Source organism: Cavia porcellus, unplaced genomic scaffold (genome assembly GCF_034190915.1).
Source record: "Cavia porcellus strain 051 isolate PalLab524CR breed Dunkin Hartley unplaced genomic scaffold, mCavPor4.1 scaffold_2, whole genome shotgun sequence".
Lineage (NCBI taxonomy): Eukaryota > Metazoa > Chordata > Mammalia > Rodentia > Caviidae > Cavia > Cavia porcellus.
In genome coordinates this window covers 39,275,833-39,294,696 of record NW_026947485.1, presented here as the reverse complement: position 1 = coordinate 39,294,696, position 18,864 = coordinate 39,275,833, and the positions used below count along the sequence as shown (strand labels likewise).

General features: G+C 40.7%; 1 protein-coding gene across 1 annotated transcript in view; it reads left to right on the top strand.

Moving 5' to 3' along the window:
* Positions 1 to 70: 70 nt before the first annotated feature.
* Positions 71 to 18,864, top strand: part of Smo (smoothened, frizzled class receptor) — a 32,076-nt gene continuing 13,282 nt past the window's right edge. The window contains exon 1 of the mRNA XM_003475187.4: positions 71 to 927. Within this exon, the coding sequence (XP_003475235.2) occupies positions 600 to 927 (328 nt within the window). The 5' untranslated portion in view covers positions 71 to 599. The remainder of the gene's footprint in view (positions 928 to 18,864) is intronic.

Genomic DNA, 18,864 nt, shown 5'->3' with positions numbered 1-18,864 from the left:
CCTCCACTCCCCTCCTTCTCTCCCCAGCCCAGTCCCTCCCCTAGCCTCGGCGGAGGGGGGCCGGGCTTGGCTCCGCACGGCTTGTGCATTCCAGAGAGCCGGGCCAGCCCGAGCAACAAAGGAGCCGGGCCGTCGGCCGGGAGAGCGCTCCGGGCTGCGCCGCTCGCTGGCGCGGAGGTGGCTGCGGAGTCGCTGGCTGGCGCGGGGGCGGAGCCGGGTCCCGTAACCCCCGCGGGCATCTGGCCTCGTCTGCGGGCCGGGACCTGGTTTTAGTAGTGGGAGAGGGGATGGGGCCAGGGCTTGGGGGCCAAGAGGACTCCCGGGGCTGAAGACAACTCGGATTGTCAGAGGAGCGAGTGGGGAGCTGCGCATCCCGGCCCCGGCCTCCGCCGCCCATCATGGGCCCCGGGTCCCAAAGTTTGCAAAGTTGGGAGCCGAGGCCCCGGGGCGCGCGGAGCGTCCGGGGGAAGCCGGCCCCCGACCCGCGGGTCGCACAGGTCGCCTGAGCCGCTCCGGCGCCCCCGGGGTTGAGAGCACGGCAGGGGCTCCGGGGGACTGGCGGGGGCGCCCCGGCGTCTGCTGAGTTGGCGGGTTTAGCCATGGCCGCTGCCCGCCCTGCGCGGGGGCCCGAGCTGCCGTTCCTGGGGTTGTTGCTGCTCGTGCTAGGGGTCCCGGGCCGGGGGGCGGCCTTGAGCGGGAACGCGACGGGGCCTGGGCCGCGAGGCGCAGGCGGGAACGCCAGAAGGAGCGCGGCGGGGACCGGCCCTCCTCCGCTGCTGAGCCACTGCGGCCGCGCTGCCCCGTGCGAGCCGCTGCGCTACAACGTGTGTCTGGGCTCGGCGCTGCCCTACGGCGCCACCTCCACGCTGCTGGCGGGGGACTCGGACTCCCAGGAGGAAGCGCACGGCAAGCTCGTGCTGTGGTCCGGTAAGAGGGCTCGAGCCGGGTCTGGGGGTGTGGGCTGGTGGTGTGGGGGCACTGTCGTAAGGGTTAGGCCCAGGCTGAGCTTCGGAGAGGCTGTGGCCGCACCCGGGAGGGGTGGAGAATTGAGTCTGAACTTTGGGGGTCAGGTTACGTGCTGGAAGGGGACACTTGGTAATAGGACAGGAGGGTGAGGAAATTGAGGAAGCCAGTCACAAAGGGCCTGAGCAGGGGTGAGCAAGACGTGGGGGGTGGGAGGGAGGGATGAGGGGCTCTGAGGACGGGGCTGTGAGGCACGGGAAAGGACTTTTGCAGGGAGAGGATCTGCTCTTTCTGCTCTGGAAGCTGGATTCGGGAATTCAATGGTTTTCAGATGTCTGGGAAATCGGATTTGGAGAGAAAAAAGGGATGGATGGGGTAGAAGGGATTTAGGCATTTGGAGAGAAAAGGTGGGAGCAAATTTGTGAAGCAAAAGAAACCCTCTGGTGATGAATAATTAAAAAGCAACCAGAACTATCAGGAAATCTTGATTTAGGAGATAAGTAGCCCAGAGTACTATGATTTTTGTCTTTCACAGTTCTCTTACCTGGAAAATGAGAACTCAGATCCACACTGAGGGGCTTAGAAGGAAAGCGATGATTCTAACAATTACTTGTGTATTCTTGGAAATTTGGATCCTCAGGCTGATCAGGATAGAGGAAGAACACTGACCTCTGGAATGTTAAGAGCCTGTGGGTTCTTCCATGTGATTTGAAGCTCCAGAGCCCTCTCCTTGGGGATGGTGACAGAGCCTGAAAACTGGAGACTGAACTCAAGTCTTTCCTTGACAGTGTAGAGGGGATAATCTCCCATCTGGCACACTTCTAAGCCAGAGCCCTATAGGCTGCCAGGGAAGGAACTGGTCTTGTCACCCCTTGCTTCCCTGAAGTATGATTCGAAAACTGTCTTTAACTGGAAAAGAAAAGAAAATCAGGAGCCAAGAGCAGACTTGAGAACACCCTTCTTTGACAGACCTGAGGAGTTCCATCTCTTAACTCTGCTCCCCATCCTAATGAGGGCAGTGTTTGAAGGCTGACTGTCATTGTCAACCTGGCCACTGGAGCTCTTAGCTTTTACTGCATGTTGGACAAGGCCATAGGGTTCCTGCCTCCGCGCAGATGCTGGAGGAGGAACTTGGAAGATGGTGTCCCTGAGATGGAGCTGCATCCTATGTAGGGATCCAGCTGTAAGTCAGTACAGAAGACAGAAGCCATGTGTAGCCAACAGCAGCTCTGAAAAGTCCATATTACTATAATGCAGTGATGGTGAACCTTCTAGAGACCAACTGCCCAAATTGCAACCCAAAACCCACTTATTTATTGCAAAATACCAACACTGTAATTAAACTTGAATACTGAGGTTTTAGTCTTAAAAAAACCCCAAACAAACAGCTGTTTTCCAATGCTTGGCTTGAGTGCCAGCAGAGAAGGCTGTATGTACCTGCTCCGTTATGTGTGCCATAGGTTTGCCTCCACTGTTGGTTAGTTACCATCAGATTAAGGAGGAAGGGGATGACCTTTTTCTAGCCATTACTCACTCTTGTGAGCAGTTACTGAGCTAACAAAAGTGGTTTTGGCGGGAATTTAGCTCAGTGGCACAAGTGCTTGCCTGGCAAGCGCGAGGTCATGAGTTTGATCTCTGGTACTCCCCCCCCCCAAAAAAAAAGTGGTTTTGGCAGGAGGGTGCATGAGTTAGAACCATCTGTTGGTTTTGCAGGTTCAAATCTCACAAGATGGCAGGGCAGCGTACAGAAGAGCTGTGAGTGCTGAGCCCAGGACTACTCTTACTGTGGACTATATGTGCCAATCACATAGAGCTCACATTATAGTAACTTAGGGGTTTTCTAGAGCCGGTTACACATGGCTTCTGTCTTATGTACTGACTTTAGAACCTGATCCCTACAGGATGCAGCTGTGTCTCATTGATAGCATCTTCCAAGTTCCTCCTCCTGCACTCTGAGCTCTTTTTACTGTCTGCCATCTCTGACTTAGTCCTGTACCCTTGTGTGTCTGGTCACACACTCTGCTTTGGGCTTGCTACTTGATGTTCTGTGAAGTGTTGGTGTGAGCTGGATCAGTAGGTGGGAAGACTGAACACAGGTCACTTAGAATCACAGGTGGGTGGGAGAATCACATTAGTGGGAGCCTCTGACTAGTGGTTTTGTTTTTGTTTCTGTTTTTTTCCTGAGTTGATGGTTTTGATTTGGTGTTAGATATGGCCGTTGTCACTTGGCTCTTGAAGATGATTTTGTTGGTGAAAGGTGAAGATGATTTAGGTTATGTTTCTTATAAACTTTGGAGAATAGAAACTTGGTCTTCATTTTTTTTTCCCCAGAGCCTCGGTGTTGAGTATACAGTGAACTCACTCATTCATTCAGTTAGTGCTTCTGTATGTCGTATCTTGGAACAGATTCTGGGGCACATAAAAATAAGAATACAAACATCCATCAAGAGGAACACAGACAATTTAGCAAGCTTTCGCAAAACTTGTGACAAGTATTGTGACACTGTAGGTGCTGCAGGAATGCAAAGGGTTTTTGGGGAGCAAGGGACGATCCCCAGAGGAACTGACATTTGACCCATGACTTGAGAAGTAAGCAGGAATTACCAAGGGAGAGTTGGGGCAGAGAGGAATAGAAAGAGCAAATAAACAACATGTATAAAGGTTTGGAGGGAAGAGGACTTGTTACTTAAATACAATAAGCCCTGCATGGTGGTATGTATATGCCTTTGATCTCAGCATTGTGGGAGGCTGAGGCAACAAGTTTGTGAGTTTAAGCCCAGCCTGGATCTTACCTCAAAATAAAAATTAAATTAAAAAGAAAAAAAGGAAAAAAGGCTGGGATATAGCTCATTGGGAAGGCCCTGGGTTCAAGCCCCAATATACCAAATATGAAAATAAATAAAAATAATTTTAAAATAAAAAGAAATATAATATTTGCAGTAGAACTGAATCAAATCATGTGAAGGGTGGAATTGTGACAGACAATATGTGAATTATAAAGTAAAGGAATTCATACCTTGTATTAAGTAAGGAGCCAATAAAGGCTTTTAAGCAAGGAAGAGATTATATGCCTTTTTGCATTTTTGAAAGATCTCTAGATGTGGTATGAAGAAACTACTGGTGTAGGGAAAGCTTGGAACTTGGTTGCTTGATCAGGGCCTGATTGAAGTAGTCCAGGTGGCAGCTCACGGTAGTCAGGACTAGGATGCAGGGTTGGACACATCCTCAAGCATTAAAGGAAGAAGCAACAGGATTTACTGATGAGTTGAAAGTGGAGTGTGAATGAGCAGGAGGCCCCAGGCTTGAGGCTTGAAGGTGGTACCATTTCTTTCTACTGGGACAGAGAATGCTAGTGGAGGAATGGGTTTAAGAGAAAGCAATGGGGCTAGAGATTTAGCTCAGTGGCATAAGCACCTGCCTTGCAAGCAGGTGGTCATGAGTTCAATTCCCGGTACTGGAAAAAAGAAGAAGAAAGAAAAAAAGACGAAAAAAGAAAGCATTACTTCAGTTTTGGCTATGTGAATTTGAAACACTCATTGGACACCTATGTGGAAATTCCTAGCAGATCTAGAAGTAGGAGTTTCTGTAGAGAGGTGGCCACTGTGTGCTTCCTTGGCCTGGGTTGCTGAGGCTTTGGTAGGATGCCATGAGTGAGGAAGTATATAGCTTAGGTTGATCCAATTTCTAGGTCTGTATAAAACTCAGGTTTTTCTTATGGTTTTCATCTTTTTGGACTTGGGCTTCTTTAGTCACTTAGCATTTCTCCCCATTACACCTGGAAATGTCTCCTAGCAGGCATTCCAGGCTGACCAGACAAACATAATGTCCAGGCCATGGTACACCTTAGGCCAAATCTGGTTTAGTAAATAGGATGAGAAAGCAAGAAAGAGAGGCCGCAGCTGGCAAAAGCATAGGTCCCTGAGAGCCAGCACGTAACCCCCTGGGCCACTGTTTTGCTGTCTGTGTGTACATGTCACCCTGTGGGGACACAGCCAGCGGGAAAGAGACAGGAAAGCTAGGAGGAATTTCTCATTTGCTTTTTTTTTTTTTTTGTCTTTTTCGTTTTTATCGATACCAGGGATCGAACTCATGACCACCTGCTTGGAAGGCAGGTGCTTATGCCGCTGAGCTAAATCCAAAGGTGCATAAAACACACAGGTACCAAATAACAAATAATTACAAAGTGACACCTGGGTCAAAAACTTCCTGGGTTATCTCTCTCCACTTTCTTGTAGAAAGTCTCTATGCTGATGCTTTTGGTCATCATTTCTTTTTTCTTTTTTGCCCCATACAGTTTTGCAGCCTACCTTTGGAATGCCTAAAGAATACATTTTTTAAAAAAAGTATAATTTAGTTTTGCAGATTTTTGAATTAAATACAAATGTAATCACTTACCTGTATGCTTTTGTGTCTTGTCTTTTACACTACTTTTGGTTGGTAAAATGTATCCAAATGTATACATTTTTTTTGCATTACTAAATAGTACACATTGTATGTGCATATTATAACTTGTTTATCCATTCTGTTTTTGTTAAATCTTTAAGTTGTCACCAGTTTTTGCCCACTGTGAATAATGTTACTATGAGTATTCTTTGGGAATATGCCCAGAAGTGGAATAGCTGGGTCAAATGGGATTTCCAATCCCAGCTTTTGAGGAACCTCCATACTGGTTGCACCAGTCTGTACTCCCACCAACTGCAGAAGAGTTCCTTTTCCCCCATAGCCTCTCCAGCATTTGTTGTTGGTAATTTTCTTGATCCTGGCCATTCCTTCTGGAGTGAGATGGAATCTCGGGGTTGTTTTAATTTGCATTTCTCTAATGACCAATGATGCTGAACATTTTTTCACGTATTTATTTGTCATTTGTATTTCTTCACCTGACAACTGTGTATTCATATCAGACGCCCATTTTTAGAATGGGTCTTTGAATTTCGGGGATCTGATATTTTGTAGTTCTTTATATGTTCTAGACAGAAGTCCTTTGTGGGACAATTCACTAAGATTTTTTTCCCAATTTGTGGGTTTTCTTTTCACTATGCTGGAGATTTCTTTCAACATGGAAAAACTCTTTAATAAGATGTGATCCCAGTTATTGATTCTGTGAAGTATTTTGCGTGTGGTTTGATTCTTGTTCATGAGTTCTCTACCTACCCCTATGCCTTTAAGATTTCTACCTACTTTGTCTTCTAACAAATTTAGTGTTTCTGTTTTAATATTTAGATCATTGATCTATTTAGACTTTAGTACATGGTGACAGGCATAGGTCTAGTTTTAGTTTGTGGCATGTGGAGAGCCTATTTTTCCAGCACCATTTAAAGAGACTATCTTTCTTCCAGTGAGGTATTTGGCCCCTTTATCAAAGATAAAGTAGTTGAGTGTGTTTGTCGTTGTAGTTGTATCTTTTAATCTGTTCCATTGGTCTTCAGGTCTGTTTTTATCCCATTACCATGTTGATTTTATTACAGTAGCTTTGTAGTATAACTTCAAGTCAGGGATTGAGATGTCTTCTACCTTGCCTTTGTTGCTTAGAATTGTCTTTGCTATTCTACTAGGTCTCTTCTGGTTCCAGATGAAATTTTTTTTTTTTTTGTCTTTTTCTTTTTTATCAGTACCGGGGATCGAACTCACGACTGCCTGCTTGCAAGGCAGGCGCTTATGCTGCTGAGCTAAATCCCCAGCCCGGTTCCAGATGAATTTTAGGAGTGATTTTTCTAGATCTGTGAGGTATGGTAGTAGTATTTTTCTTGGAATTGTATTAAATCTGTATAAAAATTTTGGGAGAATGGCCATTTTTATAATGTTTGTTCTTTCTATCCACGAACAAGGGATGTCTTTCCATTTTCTGAGATCTTCTTCGATTTCTTTTTCAGGGCGTTATAATTTTCCCTGGACAGATCTTTTACTTCTTTTGTTAGATTGATTCCTAAGTATTTCATTTTTTTGGATGCTATTGTAAAGGGTGTGGCTTCTCTTTTCTCTCAGTGATTTTGCTGTTAGTGTATAGGAATGCTATTGATTTTTGAATATTGACTTTGTATCCAGCTACATTGCTGAATTTATTTATTTTTTTTTTTTGTCTTTTTCTTTTTTTTTTTTTTTTTTATCGGTACCGGGGATCGAACTCACGACTGCCTGCTTGCAAGGCAAGCGCTTATGCCGCTGAGCTAAATCCCCAGCCCCTTTTGCTGAATTTATTATACCTAGGTTTCTTTCAGTGGAGTTTTGGAGTCTTTACGTAGAGTATCATGTCATCTGCAAATAATGATAATTTACCGTCTTCTTTTCTTATCCTTACTCCTTTTATTTCTCTCTTGTCTAATTGCTCTGGCTAGTATTTCCAGCACTATATTGAATAGGAGTGTTAATAACAATGGAGATCCTTGTCTTGTTCCTGATTTTAGAGTAAAGGCTTTCAGCTTTTGGCCATTTAGTATGATGCTGGCTATTAGTTTGTCATAAATGGCTTTTATCATATTGAGGTAAAGACCATCTATTCTAATTTTCTGTAAGGCTCTTATCATAAATAAATGTTGGACCTTATCAAAAGCTTTTTCTGCATCTATAGAAATGATCATGTGGTTCTTATTTTTGGTTCTGTTGATATGGTAGATAACATGTATTGATTTGCATATGTTGAAGCATACCTGCATTCTTGAGATGAATCCCACTTGGTCATGGTGAATAATCTTGATGATTTGCTGCATTCTTGATGATTTGTTTGCCAATATTTTTTTGAGAATTTTTACATCTATGCTCATTAGGGAGATTGGCCTGTAGTTCTCTTTTTTGACTGGGTCTTTCTCAGGTGTTGATATTAGAGTAATATTTGCTTCCAGGAATGAGTTATGGAGAAATGCTTCCCTTTCAGTTTCTTTGAAGAGTCTGAGGAATGTCGGCCTTAAGTCTTTGGATTTCTTGTAGAATTCCACAGTGAATCCATCTGGACCTGGGCTTTTCTTTGTTAGTAAGGATTTAATTACATTTTCTATTTCATTATTTGAAATTGGGTTATTAGCAGATTTACATCTTCTTGACCCAGCTTTGGTAATTCATATGTTTTTAAGAATCTGTCCATTTCTTCTGTGTTATCAAGCCTATGAGAGTAGAGGGTTTCGAAATAAGTATTGATGATCTTCTCTATTTCCACAGGGTCTGTAGTGATTTCACCCTTTTCATTCCTTGTTGCATGAATTTGAATTTTTTCTTTCTTTTTCTTAATAAGGTTGGCTAGCGGCTTATCAATTTTATTTATGCTTTCAAAGAACCAACACTTTGATTCATTGATTCTTTGTATTGTTTTCTTAAGTCTCTATTGCATTGATTTTTGCTCTGACCTTTATAATTTCCTCCCTTCTTTTGGCTTTGGGATTGACTTGCTCTTCTTTTTCTAGATGTTTGAGATGTAGCATCAGGTTGTTTATTTGTGTTTGTTCTGTTTTCCTGATGTGGGAACTCACTGTGATAAATTTTCCTCTGAGGGCTGCTTTTATTGTGTCCCACAGTTTCCGGTAAGATGTATTTGTATTTTTGTTTGCTTGTAGATATTGTCTACTTTCTTCTTTAGTTTCCTCTATGACCCACTGATTGCTCAGGAGTGTATTGTTCAACTTCCATGTGTTTGTGGGGTTTTTGCAGTTTCTTTCATCTTTAATTTCTAGTTTCATGGCGCTGTGATCTGATAACATGCATGGGATAATTTCAGTTCTTTTCAATTTACTTAAGCATGTTCTTGGCTCATATGGTCTATTTTAGAGAATGTCACATGTGCAGCTGATAAGAAATTATATTCTGATGTTGGGTGGAAAACTGTATACGTCCAACAAGTCCATTTATTCATAAGTGTGATTCAGTTCTGTTATTTCTTTGCTGATTTTCTGTCTAGTTGATCTGTCCCTTTGTGTCAATGGCATGTTAAGGTCTCCTGTTATAATTGTGTTACTGCTTATTTGAGTTTTCATTTCTGTTAATATTAGTTTTGTATAGCTGGGTGCTCCCAAATTTGGTGCATATATATTTAAGATTGTTATCTCTTCCTCTTGAAGTTTTCCCCTAACTAGTTTGTAGTGACCTTCTTTATCTCTTTGGATCATTCTTGGTTTGAAGTTCACATTGTCTGCAAACAGAATAGCTACCCCTGCTTTTTTTTGGGGGGGGTCCTGTTGTATAGAGTATTGTTTTCCATCATTTTACTTTCAGTCTATGAGTTTCCTTTTGGGTTAGATGGGTTTCTTGTATACAGCATATGGTTGGATGTTGTTTCTTGATCTATTCTGCCAATGTGTTTCTTTTAATTGGTGAATTGAAGCCATTTACATTAATGGTTATAATTGATATATATTGGTTACTTTTGACATGTTATCTTTCTGCTGTTGATTCTTTACCTTTCTACTCTGTTTGTTTGCCTTAGTGTTTTTTTTCTATGTCTATCTAGAGTATCTTTCAGTATTCTTTGCAGGATTGGTTTGGTGGTCATGAAGTTCTTCAGCTGTTCTTTGTCATGGAAGTATCTTGTTTCTCCATTCATTTTGAAGGACAGTTTTGCAGGGTACATCAGTCTGGGTTGGAATTTGTTTTCCTTTAGGATCTGAAATATTTCACTCCATACTCTTCTTGACTTCATTGTTTGTGTTGAGAAGTCTGCTGTGTTCTGATAGGCCTTCCTTTATAGGTGATCTGTCTCTTCTGGCAGCTTTTAATATTCTGTTCTTATGTTGGATATCTGGGATGTTGATTACTATATGTCTGGGCATAGTTTTATTTTGGTTATGGTTATTTGGAATTCTATATGCTTCACTGATCTGTATGTTGGTTTCCATTCTCATGTTTGGGAAATTTTCAGCTATTCTGTAAATAGCCTTTTGATATCATTTGTGCTATCATCTTTTTCATTTATACCTATCTTTTTTTTTTTTTTTTTTTTGTCTTTTTTGAGATGGGGTCTCGCTATGCAGTTCAGGCTGGCCTTGAGCTCACTTTGTAGCCCAGGCTGGTCTCGAACTCGCAACAATCCTCCCCCCTCAGCCTCCCGAGTGCTGGGATTATACGCATGAGCCACCACGCCTGGCCAGTAATACCTATCTTATGTTGTTTTTCTTTGCATCATCTTGCAGCTGTTGAATTGTTATTTCCTGATTTCTTGTTATTTTTTAAAAGATCTTTCCTTTCTTGTTCACTAGCTGCAATCTTGTCTTCAAGTCCGAAATTCTATCTTCACTTTCATTGAGGCAGTTTTGCCAACTTTTGATGGAATTTTTGATTTCCTGTATATCTCTTTGAATTTGCTTCATGCATTCTGTTTCTTACATTATTCATTCAGTTTTTGCATTGTTTCTCTATTTTTTTTTTTTTTTTTTTTTTTTTTTTTGTCTTTTTCTTGTTATCGGTACCTGGGATCGAACTCACAACCGCCCGCTTGCAAGGCAGGTACTTATGCCGCTAAGCTAAATCCCCAGCCCCAGTTCCTCTAACTTTTTAACTATATCTTCTTTAGATATGTTCAGCATTTCTTTCATTACATTTATGATTTCTTCTTTTACCTGGAAGGTTACTTCTGATCTGAGTTCTTTTATAGCTTCCCAGAGTTGTTTCTTTATTTCAGTTGTTATCATTTCAGGAATTTCAGGTGTATGGCTTGCATTTTCTTCTGTGTCCATGTCTCCTAGGCTTGCTTGGTTTGGGGTGGAAGTTTGAGATTGCATTTTGCTCTTTCTTTTTGTCATTTTCCTATATTTCCCGATTTTGAGTGATGTTCCAAAGCTTCCCCCATGTGTTGGAAATCACCTAGCCCACTTTTGGTTCCCAGGGCAGACTGCAGGCAATTGCTAGCTACTTGGAGGTTACTGGGCATGGTCTAGTTAGTCCTGAGGGGACCTCCCATGTATCCTCAGGTGATTTGGGATGCAGGGTGTGGTCTTACGGGCTGGCAGCAACAATCCAAAGCTTCTCTGTGCACTGGGATTCAACTCAGGCACGTTTGGCTCCCAGGACTGAACTCAGGCCCCTTCAAGCAGCTTGGAAGTGTCTGCGGCCCAGTTAGGCCTCGGGGGACCTCCCGTGTGTTCTCAGTGATTTGGGATGCTGGGTGTAGTCTTGCTGGTTGGGAGCATCAACTAGCACGAGCACGTTCAGTTCTGAGTTCAGGCCCCTGCTAGCCACTTGGAGGTCGCTGGGCGTGGCCTAGCATTTGTTATGTAATTTGTGATGATACCCATTCTTCCTGCACTAAGATGGAATCTCAGTGTTGTTTGGATTTATATGTAAAGAAAGGCCAGAGATGTTGAAACTTTTTTCCCCTCCTTATTGGCCATTTGTATATCTTCTGTCTATTTTAGTTGCTCATTCTTTTTTTTGTCTTTGTCTTTTTCTTTTTTATTGGTTCCGGGGATCGAACTCACGACTGCCTGCTTGCGAGGCAGGTGCTTATGCCGATGAGCTAAATCTCCAACCCCTGAGTTGCTCATTCTTGACTGGATCTTTTATTTAAGGTGGCCTAATTTTTTCATTCTTTGTATATTTTAGATATTAGTCCTTTGTCCAAGAAGTAGCAGCCCAATTTTTTTCCCATTCTATAGGTTGTCTCTTGACTCTGATGGTTGTTTACTGTGCAGAAGCTCTCATTTGTTGATTTTGATGTTATTTCTTGTGCAATTGGGATCTGTTCAGAAAGTTCTTGCCTATGCCTGTGTCTTCAAGAGTGTTACCTATTTTATCATCAAGCAGATTATTTCTGGTGTTTTGCTTGTTTGCTTTGATTTCTTGCAACAGGTCTTGCTGGATAGTCTAGGCTGGCCTTGAACTTGTGCCTCAGCCTGCCAAGGGCTGGGATTGCAGGATGGGCACCACACTGGACTTCTTCCTGTTTTATTTTACTTATTCTTTGTCTTTTTGAGGCAAGAGTTTCACTGGCCATGACCTCACTTTGTAGCTTAGGCTGTCATCAAACTCACAGTGATCCTCCTGCCTCTGCCTCCAGAGTGCTGGGATTACAAGCATGCGCCTAGACTGGACTTCTTTCTGTTTTAATATTTAAATCTGTGATCTACTTTGTTTTTAGTTTAGTACACAGTGAGAGATATGGGTCTAGATTCAGTTTCTGCCTGTGGGTAGCCAGTTCTCCAAGTACCATTTGTTAAAAAAGCTATCTTTCCTTCAACACATGTTTTAGGTTCCTTTGTCAAAGATCAGATAGTGGAATGTGTCCAGAAAGTGCCCAGGTTTGTTTCTGCATTCTCCATTTTTTCCATTGATCCCTGTGCCTGTTTTTATGTCAATACCTTGTGTTTTCTTTCTGTGACTTTGTAATACAACTTGAAATTCAGGATTGTGATGCCTCCTGCTTTGTTCCTGTTGCCCAGGATTGCTTTTACTATTCTGAGTCTCTTCTGCTTCCATATAGATTTTAGGATTGTTTTCTCTATAGTTCTGCGAGGAATGATGTTGGTATTTTGATTAGGATTGCATTAAACCTGCATATCAGTTTTGGAAGATGGCTAATTTGACAATATTGGTTCTGCCTGTCCAGTAACAGAGAATCTGTCCATTTTCTATTTTTTTGTTTTTTGTACTGGAGATCGAACTCACAACCTCGTGCTTGTTACCAGGTAAGTAAGCACTTGAGCTGCTGAGCTAAATCCCTGGCCCATATCTTTCCATTTTCTGATGTCCTCTTCCATCTTCTTTTTCAGAATATTATTTTATTATAGAGGACTTTCACATCCTTTGTTAGGTTAACTCCTAAGTATTCAATTTTTCTTGAGCCTCTTGTGAATTGTGTTATTTTCTTATTTTCTTTCTTGGTGAGTTCATCGTTGATTTTTTCATTGTTGATTTTTATATATTGATTTTATATTCTGCCATCTTGCTGAATGTATTAGTTTTAGAAGTCTTTTGGTAGAATTTTTTGGGTCTTCCATATAGAGGATTATGTTTAATTTTTTCCTTTGCTGTATGTATCTCTGGTATATCTTTCTCTTGAGTGATTGCTCTGACTTCAGTACTGTATTGAACAGCAATAGTGATAGTGGCTTTTTTTTTTTTGTACCAGGGATTGAACTCATGACCTTACACTTGACAGGCAGGTGCTTATGCCACTGAGCTAAATCCCTGGCATAAGTGGCTTTTATCGGGTTGAGAGATGGTCCTTCTATACCTATTTTCTTTAGGGGTTTTTGTTTTGTTTTGTTTTGTTTTGTTTTTGTCATGAATGGATGTTGGACTTTTGTCAAAGGATTTTGTGTATATATTGATGTTCATAAGATTTTTATTGCATTTGTATGATTTTAAATTTATTGATTTATATATATTGAACCATCCTTGCATCCTTGGGATGAAGCCTTCTTGATCATGATGTGTGATCGTGATGTATGGTCTGTTTTAATATTTTTTTTTTTAATTGGTACCGGGGATCGAACTTGCGACCATGCGCTTGCAAGGCAGCGCTTATGCCACTGAGCTAAATCTCCAGCCCCTGTTTTAATAATTTGTTCCATTCTATTTGCTAGTATCCTGTTGAATATCTTCACATCTATGTTTATTAAGGAAATTGGCCTGTAGTTTTCTTTTTTAGTTGAGTCCTTTTCTGGTTTTGGAATCAAAAAGTGAGTTTGGTAGTTCTCTTTTCTTTTATTTCATTAAAGAGTTTGAGAAGTATTGACATTAAATCTTCTCTGAAGTTCTACAATTCAGTGGTGAATCCTTCAAGTCCTGGGCTTTTCTTAGTTGATAAGTGTTTTTATTACTGTCTTAATGTCATTGCTTGTTATTGATCTATTTAAGTTTTTGTATCTTCTTGGTTCAGTTTTGGTAATTCATATATATCTAATATATTTATATCTAAATATATCTATATTTATATATCTGTATCTATGTATATGAATCTGTTTCTTTTGGATCTCCAATTGGAGTTAGGTTTTTTAAATAGTTACTAATACCTTCTGGATTTTGGCAGTGTCAACTGTGATTTCTTGGCACAAGTTTTTCTGGATACATATTAAAGGAGTAGAATTGCTCAATACTGTAATAGGACATGAATGTACACTGTCATAACAGACTCTCTCTCCTAGCCTTTTTATTTTATTTTCAAACAGAGTCTTGCTCAATTGCCCAGGCTGACCTCAAACTTTTGATCCTCCTGTTTCAGCCTCCCAGAGTGTTGATTATGCTACCATATCTAGTACCAAACTGTTTTCAAAGCTGTGGTACCAATTTATATTCCTGCTTGCCCTGCAAGAAATTCTCATTGGTCCACATGATTCCCAATAGTTGGCGTTGTCAGCTTCTAAAATTTTTGCCAATCTTGTGGATATGTTGTGGTACGTATTTGTTCTTTTGATTTTGCCTTTTTCTTCTCTTCAGTACTGGGGATCAAACCCAGGATCTATGCATGCTAGGCAAACACATTATCTCTGCACTATATCTCTAGCCTCTGTGGCTTATTTTGTCTTTTTGAGACAAGAGTCTCACTGTGCAGTTCAGGCTGGCCTTGAGCTCGCTTTGTAGCCTAGGCTGGTCTCGAATTTGCAGTGATCCTCTTGCCTCAGCTTCCCAAATGCTAGGATTACAGGAGTGTACTACCATGTCTGGCTAGGCTCTGTGGCTTTAATTTGATTTTTCTGAAGCTAGTAAGATTACACATCTTTGCAAATGTTTATTGATAATTTGGATTTCTTCTCTTGTGAAGTATCTGTGCAAACCTTTGGTCCATTTTTCTATAGGGCTGGGATTTTTATTTTTTTTCTTTTTGTGGATACTGAGAATCAGACTCAGGACCTCAAGCTTGCCAGGCAAGCACTGTGCCACTGAGGTATATCCCTGGCCCCTACGGCTGTTATTTTTACAAGATTTGTGGGAGTTTTTATATTTGCTGGCAATGTCCTATATTGGTTACATGTGTGAAAGGTATTTTTCTCTGTGACTTGCCCTCAGTTTTCTTTGTCTTTTGAACAGAAGTTCTGAACTTTAATGTATAGTAGTTATTTATCAAATGTCTTATGTGCTTACTGTGTCTTATCTTTTAAAGCTTTATAGGTTTTCTGGTCATTTAAGGCATATAATTTCCTGAAGTTCATTTTTTTCTTATACCAGGGATGGAACTTAGGGCTTGCATCTCAGGCAAATGCCTCACACTGAGCTACCTCCCCAGCCCTGGAGTGGACTTTTTTTATTAGTATGTTTTTGCTATACATATTAATTACATTCATCCTGGCGAATAGGGATGTACACATACTTCATCTTGCCCAGTTTTACCGCCTCTTCTTCCCCTTTCCTCTTCCTCCTCCTCAGGTCCCCTTCCCGTCTGCAGAACTTACCTCCCTGTTCCTACCATCTCTCCTTTATTTTGCTTTTTAAGTAATTCGTATTTATTAGAGAAATCATGTAATATTTAACCTTCTGTGTCTGATTTATTTCACTTAGTATTATGGTCTGGGTGGGATTGATCTTGTCTTCTGTAGTACCAGGGATTGAACACAGGACAAGGCTTCATACATGCCAGTGAGTGCTCTGCCACTCACTACATCCCCAGCCCTGGAGTGAATTGATTTTTGTAGAACTCCAGTTTCACATCATCATATTTGTTAAAAAGAATATCTCAGGAGAAGCACGGTGGGTGGATGGGGAAGGGAATTGAAAATAATCAAGATATGTTCTATATATGCACCAGTCCCCCAAAACGAATATAAATATTATGTATCACAAATACAAGTGAATTTTTAAAAATCTCTTCTCCCTGTCTCCCTCAGTCATAAATCAAATATATTAAGGAATTCTGAAAACTCAATAGTAAAAAACCAAATAACCTGGTTTAAAAATGGGCAATATATCTAAATGGATATCTCTCAAAAGAAGATATACAGAGAGGGTGGTGCACGCCTGTAATCCCAGCAGGAGGTGCACCATTAATTCAAGGTCAAGCTGGAGCTACATAGTGAGGTCAAGGTCAGCCCAAACTACAAAGTGAGACCCTTTCTTTAAAAAACAAATAAAGAAAAAGGAAAGAAAGAAAGAAAAATGGCTAAATGGCTAACAGATATATGAAAAAGCTTGATATCACTATCAGAGGAATGCAAATCAAAATTACAAGATAGGGGCCGGGGATTTAGCTTAGCAGCATAAGCTAAGATAGTACCTCATCCCTATAAGAATGGTGAATATTAAAAGGACTAAAGATGATAAATGCTGGCAAGGAAGGATGTGGAGAAGAGGGAACCTTTGCACATTGTTGGTGGAAATGTAAATTATGCAGCTGTTGTGGAAAACGGAATGCAAGTTCCTTAAAAAGTTAAAAATAAGGCTACCGCAGTACCCAGCGGTTTCATTATATATAAAAGGTAAGGAAGAAATTGGTATGCCGAAGGGCTGTCTGCGCCACAGTGTTTATGGCAGCACTATTCACAGCAGTCAATAATTGGAAACTACTAAAGCGTTCATTAATAGATGGGTGTATAAAGTGTGGTACATATACGCAAAGGAATACTACTCAGCCATAAAAAGAACGAAATCCTCTGTCTAAGCAAGTACTACTTGATGTCACTTGTGTATGGAGTTTTCTGTTGTTGCTGTTACTGTTGTTGCTTGTGCACTGGAGATGAACCAAGAGCCTTTGCACTGAGCTACATCCTGAGACTGTTTTGTTTTCTTTGATTTTTTGAGGCAGGTCTTGCTATGTAGTTCAAACTGGCTCTCTATATAACCCAGACTGACCTTAAATTTATGTTGATCCTTCTGACTCAGCCTTCTTAGTATTGAAATTACAGGTGTGCACCACCATGCCCAGCTGAGCACGTTTTATTTTGAGACAGGCTTAGGCTAAATCACTAAATTGGCCAAACTGGGTTTGAATTTGCAGTCTTTCTGCCTCAGCCTCCCAGAGTACTAGGATTACAGGAATGCACATCCTTGCCTCACTGAAACTAATTGATGTTGTAGAAGCTGAGGGTGGAATGGTGATTATGCCAGAGGCTGGACATAGTGGGTGAGGAGCATGACAAGGAAGAAGATGCATCAGTGGATATTTAGTTACCGTGAGATAGGAGCCCAAGCTCTAGGTGCTATATTGTTCAGTATGATGACTGCAGATAATTATTTACTGTGTATTTCAAAGAGCTGGGGGAGATTTTGAAACTTTTCACCAGCCTGGCATAGTGGTGCACTTGGGAGGCTAAGGCAGGAGGATAGATGGACATAAGTTCGAGCTCAATCTGGGCTACATAGTGGGGATACTGTTTTTTTAAAAAAAGAAAAACAAAGCTTTCACTACAAATGATAAATATTTGAGACAAATATCTGTAATGGATTCAGGCATTAGGCAATGTATACATGCATCAAATATTGTATGGCACCTGTATGTAACTTGGGTGTTTTTGTGTATCAGTTAAAATATTCATTAAAAATGTGAAAAAGCATATTGGATCATAAAGGAAACAAATTACATTCAAGTACAGAGCTGGGGATATAGCTCAGTGATAGTGTATGCCACCAAAAGGAAAAAGAGAAAAAGACATAAAGGTATCAATACAAAGAAACAAGTTTGTGATCTAATAATGTGTCTCCATTAAAACACTAAACAAGATGTAACCACTATAATATCCAACTGTGATAGCATTTTGAGCTGTCTGCAACAAATATGTTGGATTCCGTAGTGATACAGTCACAGGTACAAGGACATTTAAAAAAAGTCCAGGTGAAATTGTGACAAATGTTATTTTAACTTGATTCTTTTCCCCTCATCCCTTACCCTCCCTTTAACTTCTCTTCCTCTTTTTACAGATGCCTTTTTTCCATTTTTTTTCTTCTTTTCTCATTTTTTTAAAGCTTTTCTCTTTCTTCCTGTTTCCCCACTCCCTTATTCTCTTTCCCAGTTGAATATTTTCTTCCTATTTCCCATTATCTCTTACACATTTTGGTATATATTATTCGGTACATATTATTTACACTTTTTATTTCTCATACCAAAGAAACATCACAGTATTTACACAGGTGTCCAGTTTCTTTCACTTTAGAGTATGGTCTCAAAGTGCATCCATGTAGCTAAAAATGTCTCAACTTTATCCTTGTTTATGGCAGAGAAGTACTCCATTGTATACAAAATAAACCCCATCTTCTTTATCCACCCACCAGTTGATGGGCAAATGGGCTGTTTTCAAGATTTGGCTATTGACTGTGCATCTATAAACACGCGTATGCATATATCTCTGTGGTGTGATGCTTTTAATTCTTTAAGGAAGATACAGAGGAGGAAAGTAAAACTTAGTCAAATGGGACTTGTAGTCCTAGTTTTTTGAGGAATCTCCACACTGATTTCCATAGTGGTTGGCAAATGTTATTTTATTTATTTATTTAGTACCAGAATTGAACTTATGACCTCACACTTGCCAGGCAGGCGCTTACACTGCTGAGCTAAATCCCCAGCCGGCAAATGTTATTTTAAAAAGCTGTGAATATTTAAAAAGTGCAAAGACTAATACTAGTATAAGACTTGCATTCTTATTTTGTTGTTTCATATTTTACTAAAGTAAGAGAAATAAAACAATACAGATAAACTAACATCCTCTTTCTTCCCCTGTACTCCGAGTCCAGAGCACTGTTACACATCTTTCTTCCCCCTTTTCAGTTTTATTCCCTTCCTTTTTTCTCTGAGGAATTTTCCTCCATTCTAGTTTGTGTATGTCTTTATTTCATCTTTAAGGTTGTTTTGTTTTGTTTTGTTTTTGCGGCAATGTCTCACTATGTGCAGGCTGGTCTTGAACTCACTTTATAGTCCAGGCTGACCTTGAACTTACAGTGATCTTCCTGCCTCAGCCTCTCTTGAGTGCTAGGATTATAGTTGTGTGTCCACCATGCCGGCTTCTTTTTAAATTTAATTGTTTAAAGAATAGGTGATACATGCACATGTTATAAAATTCA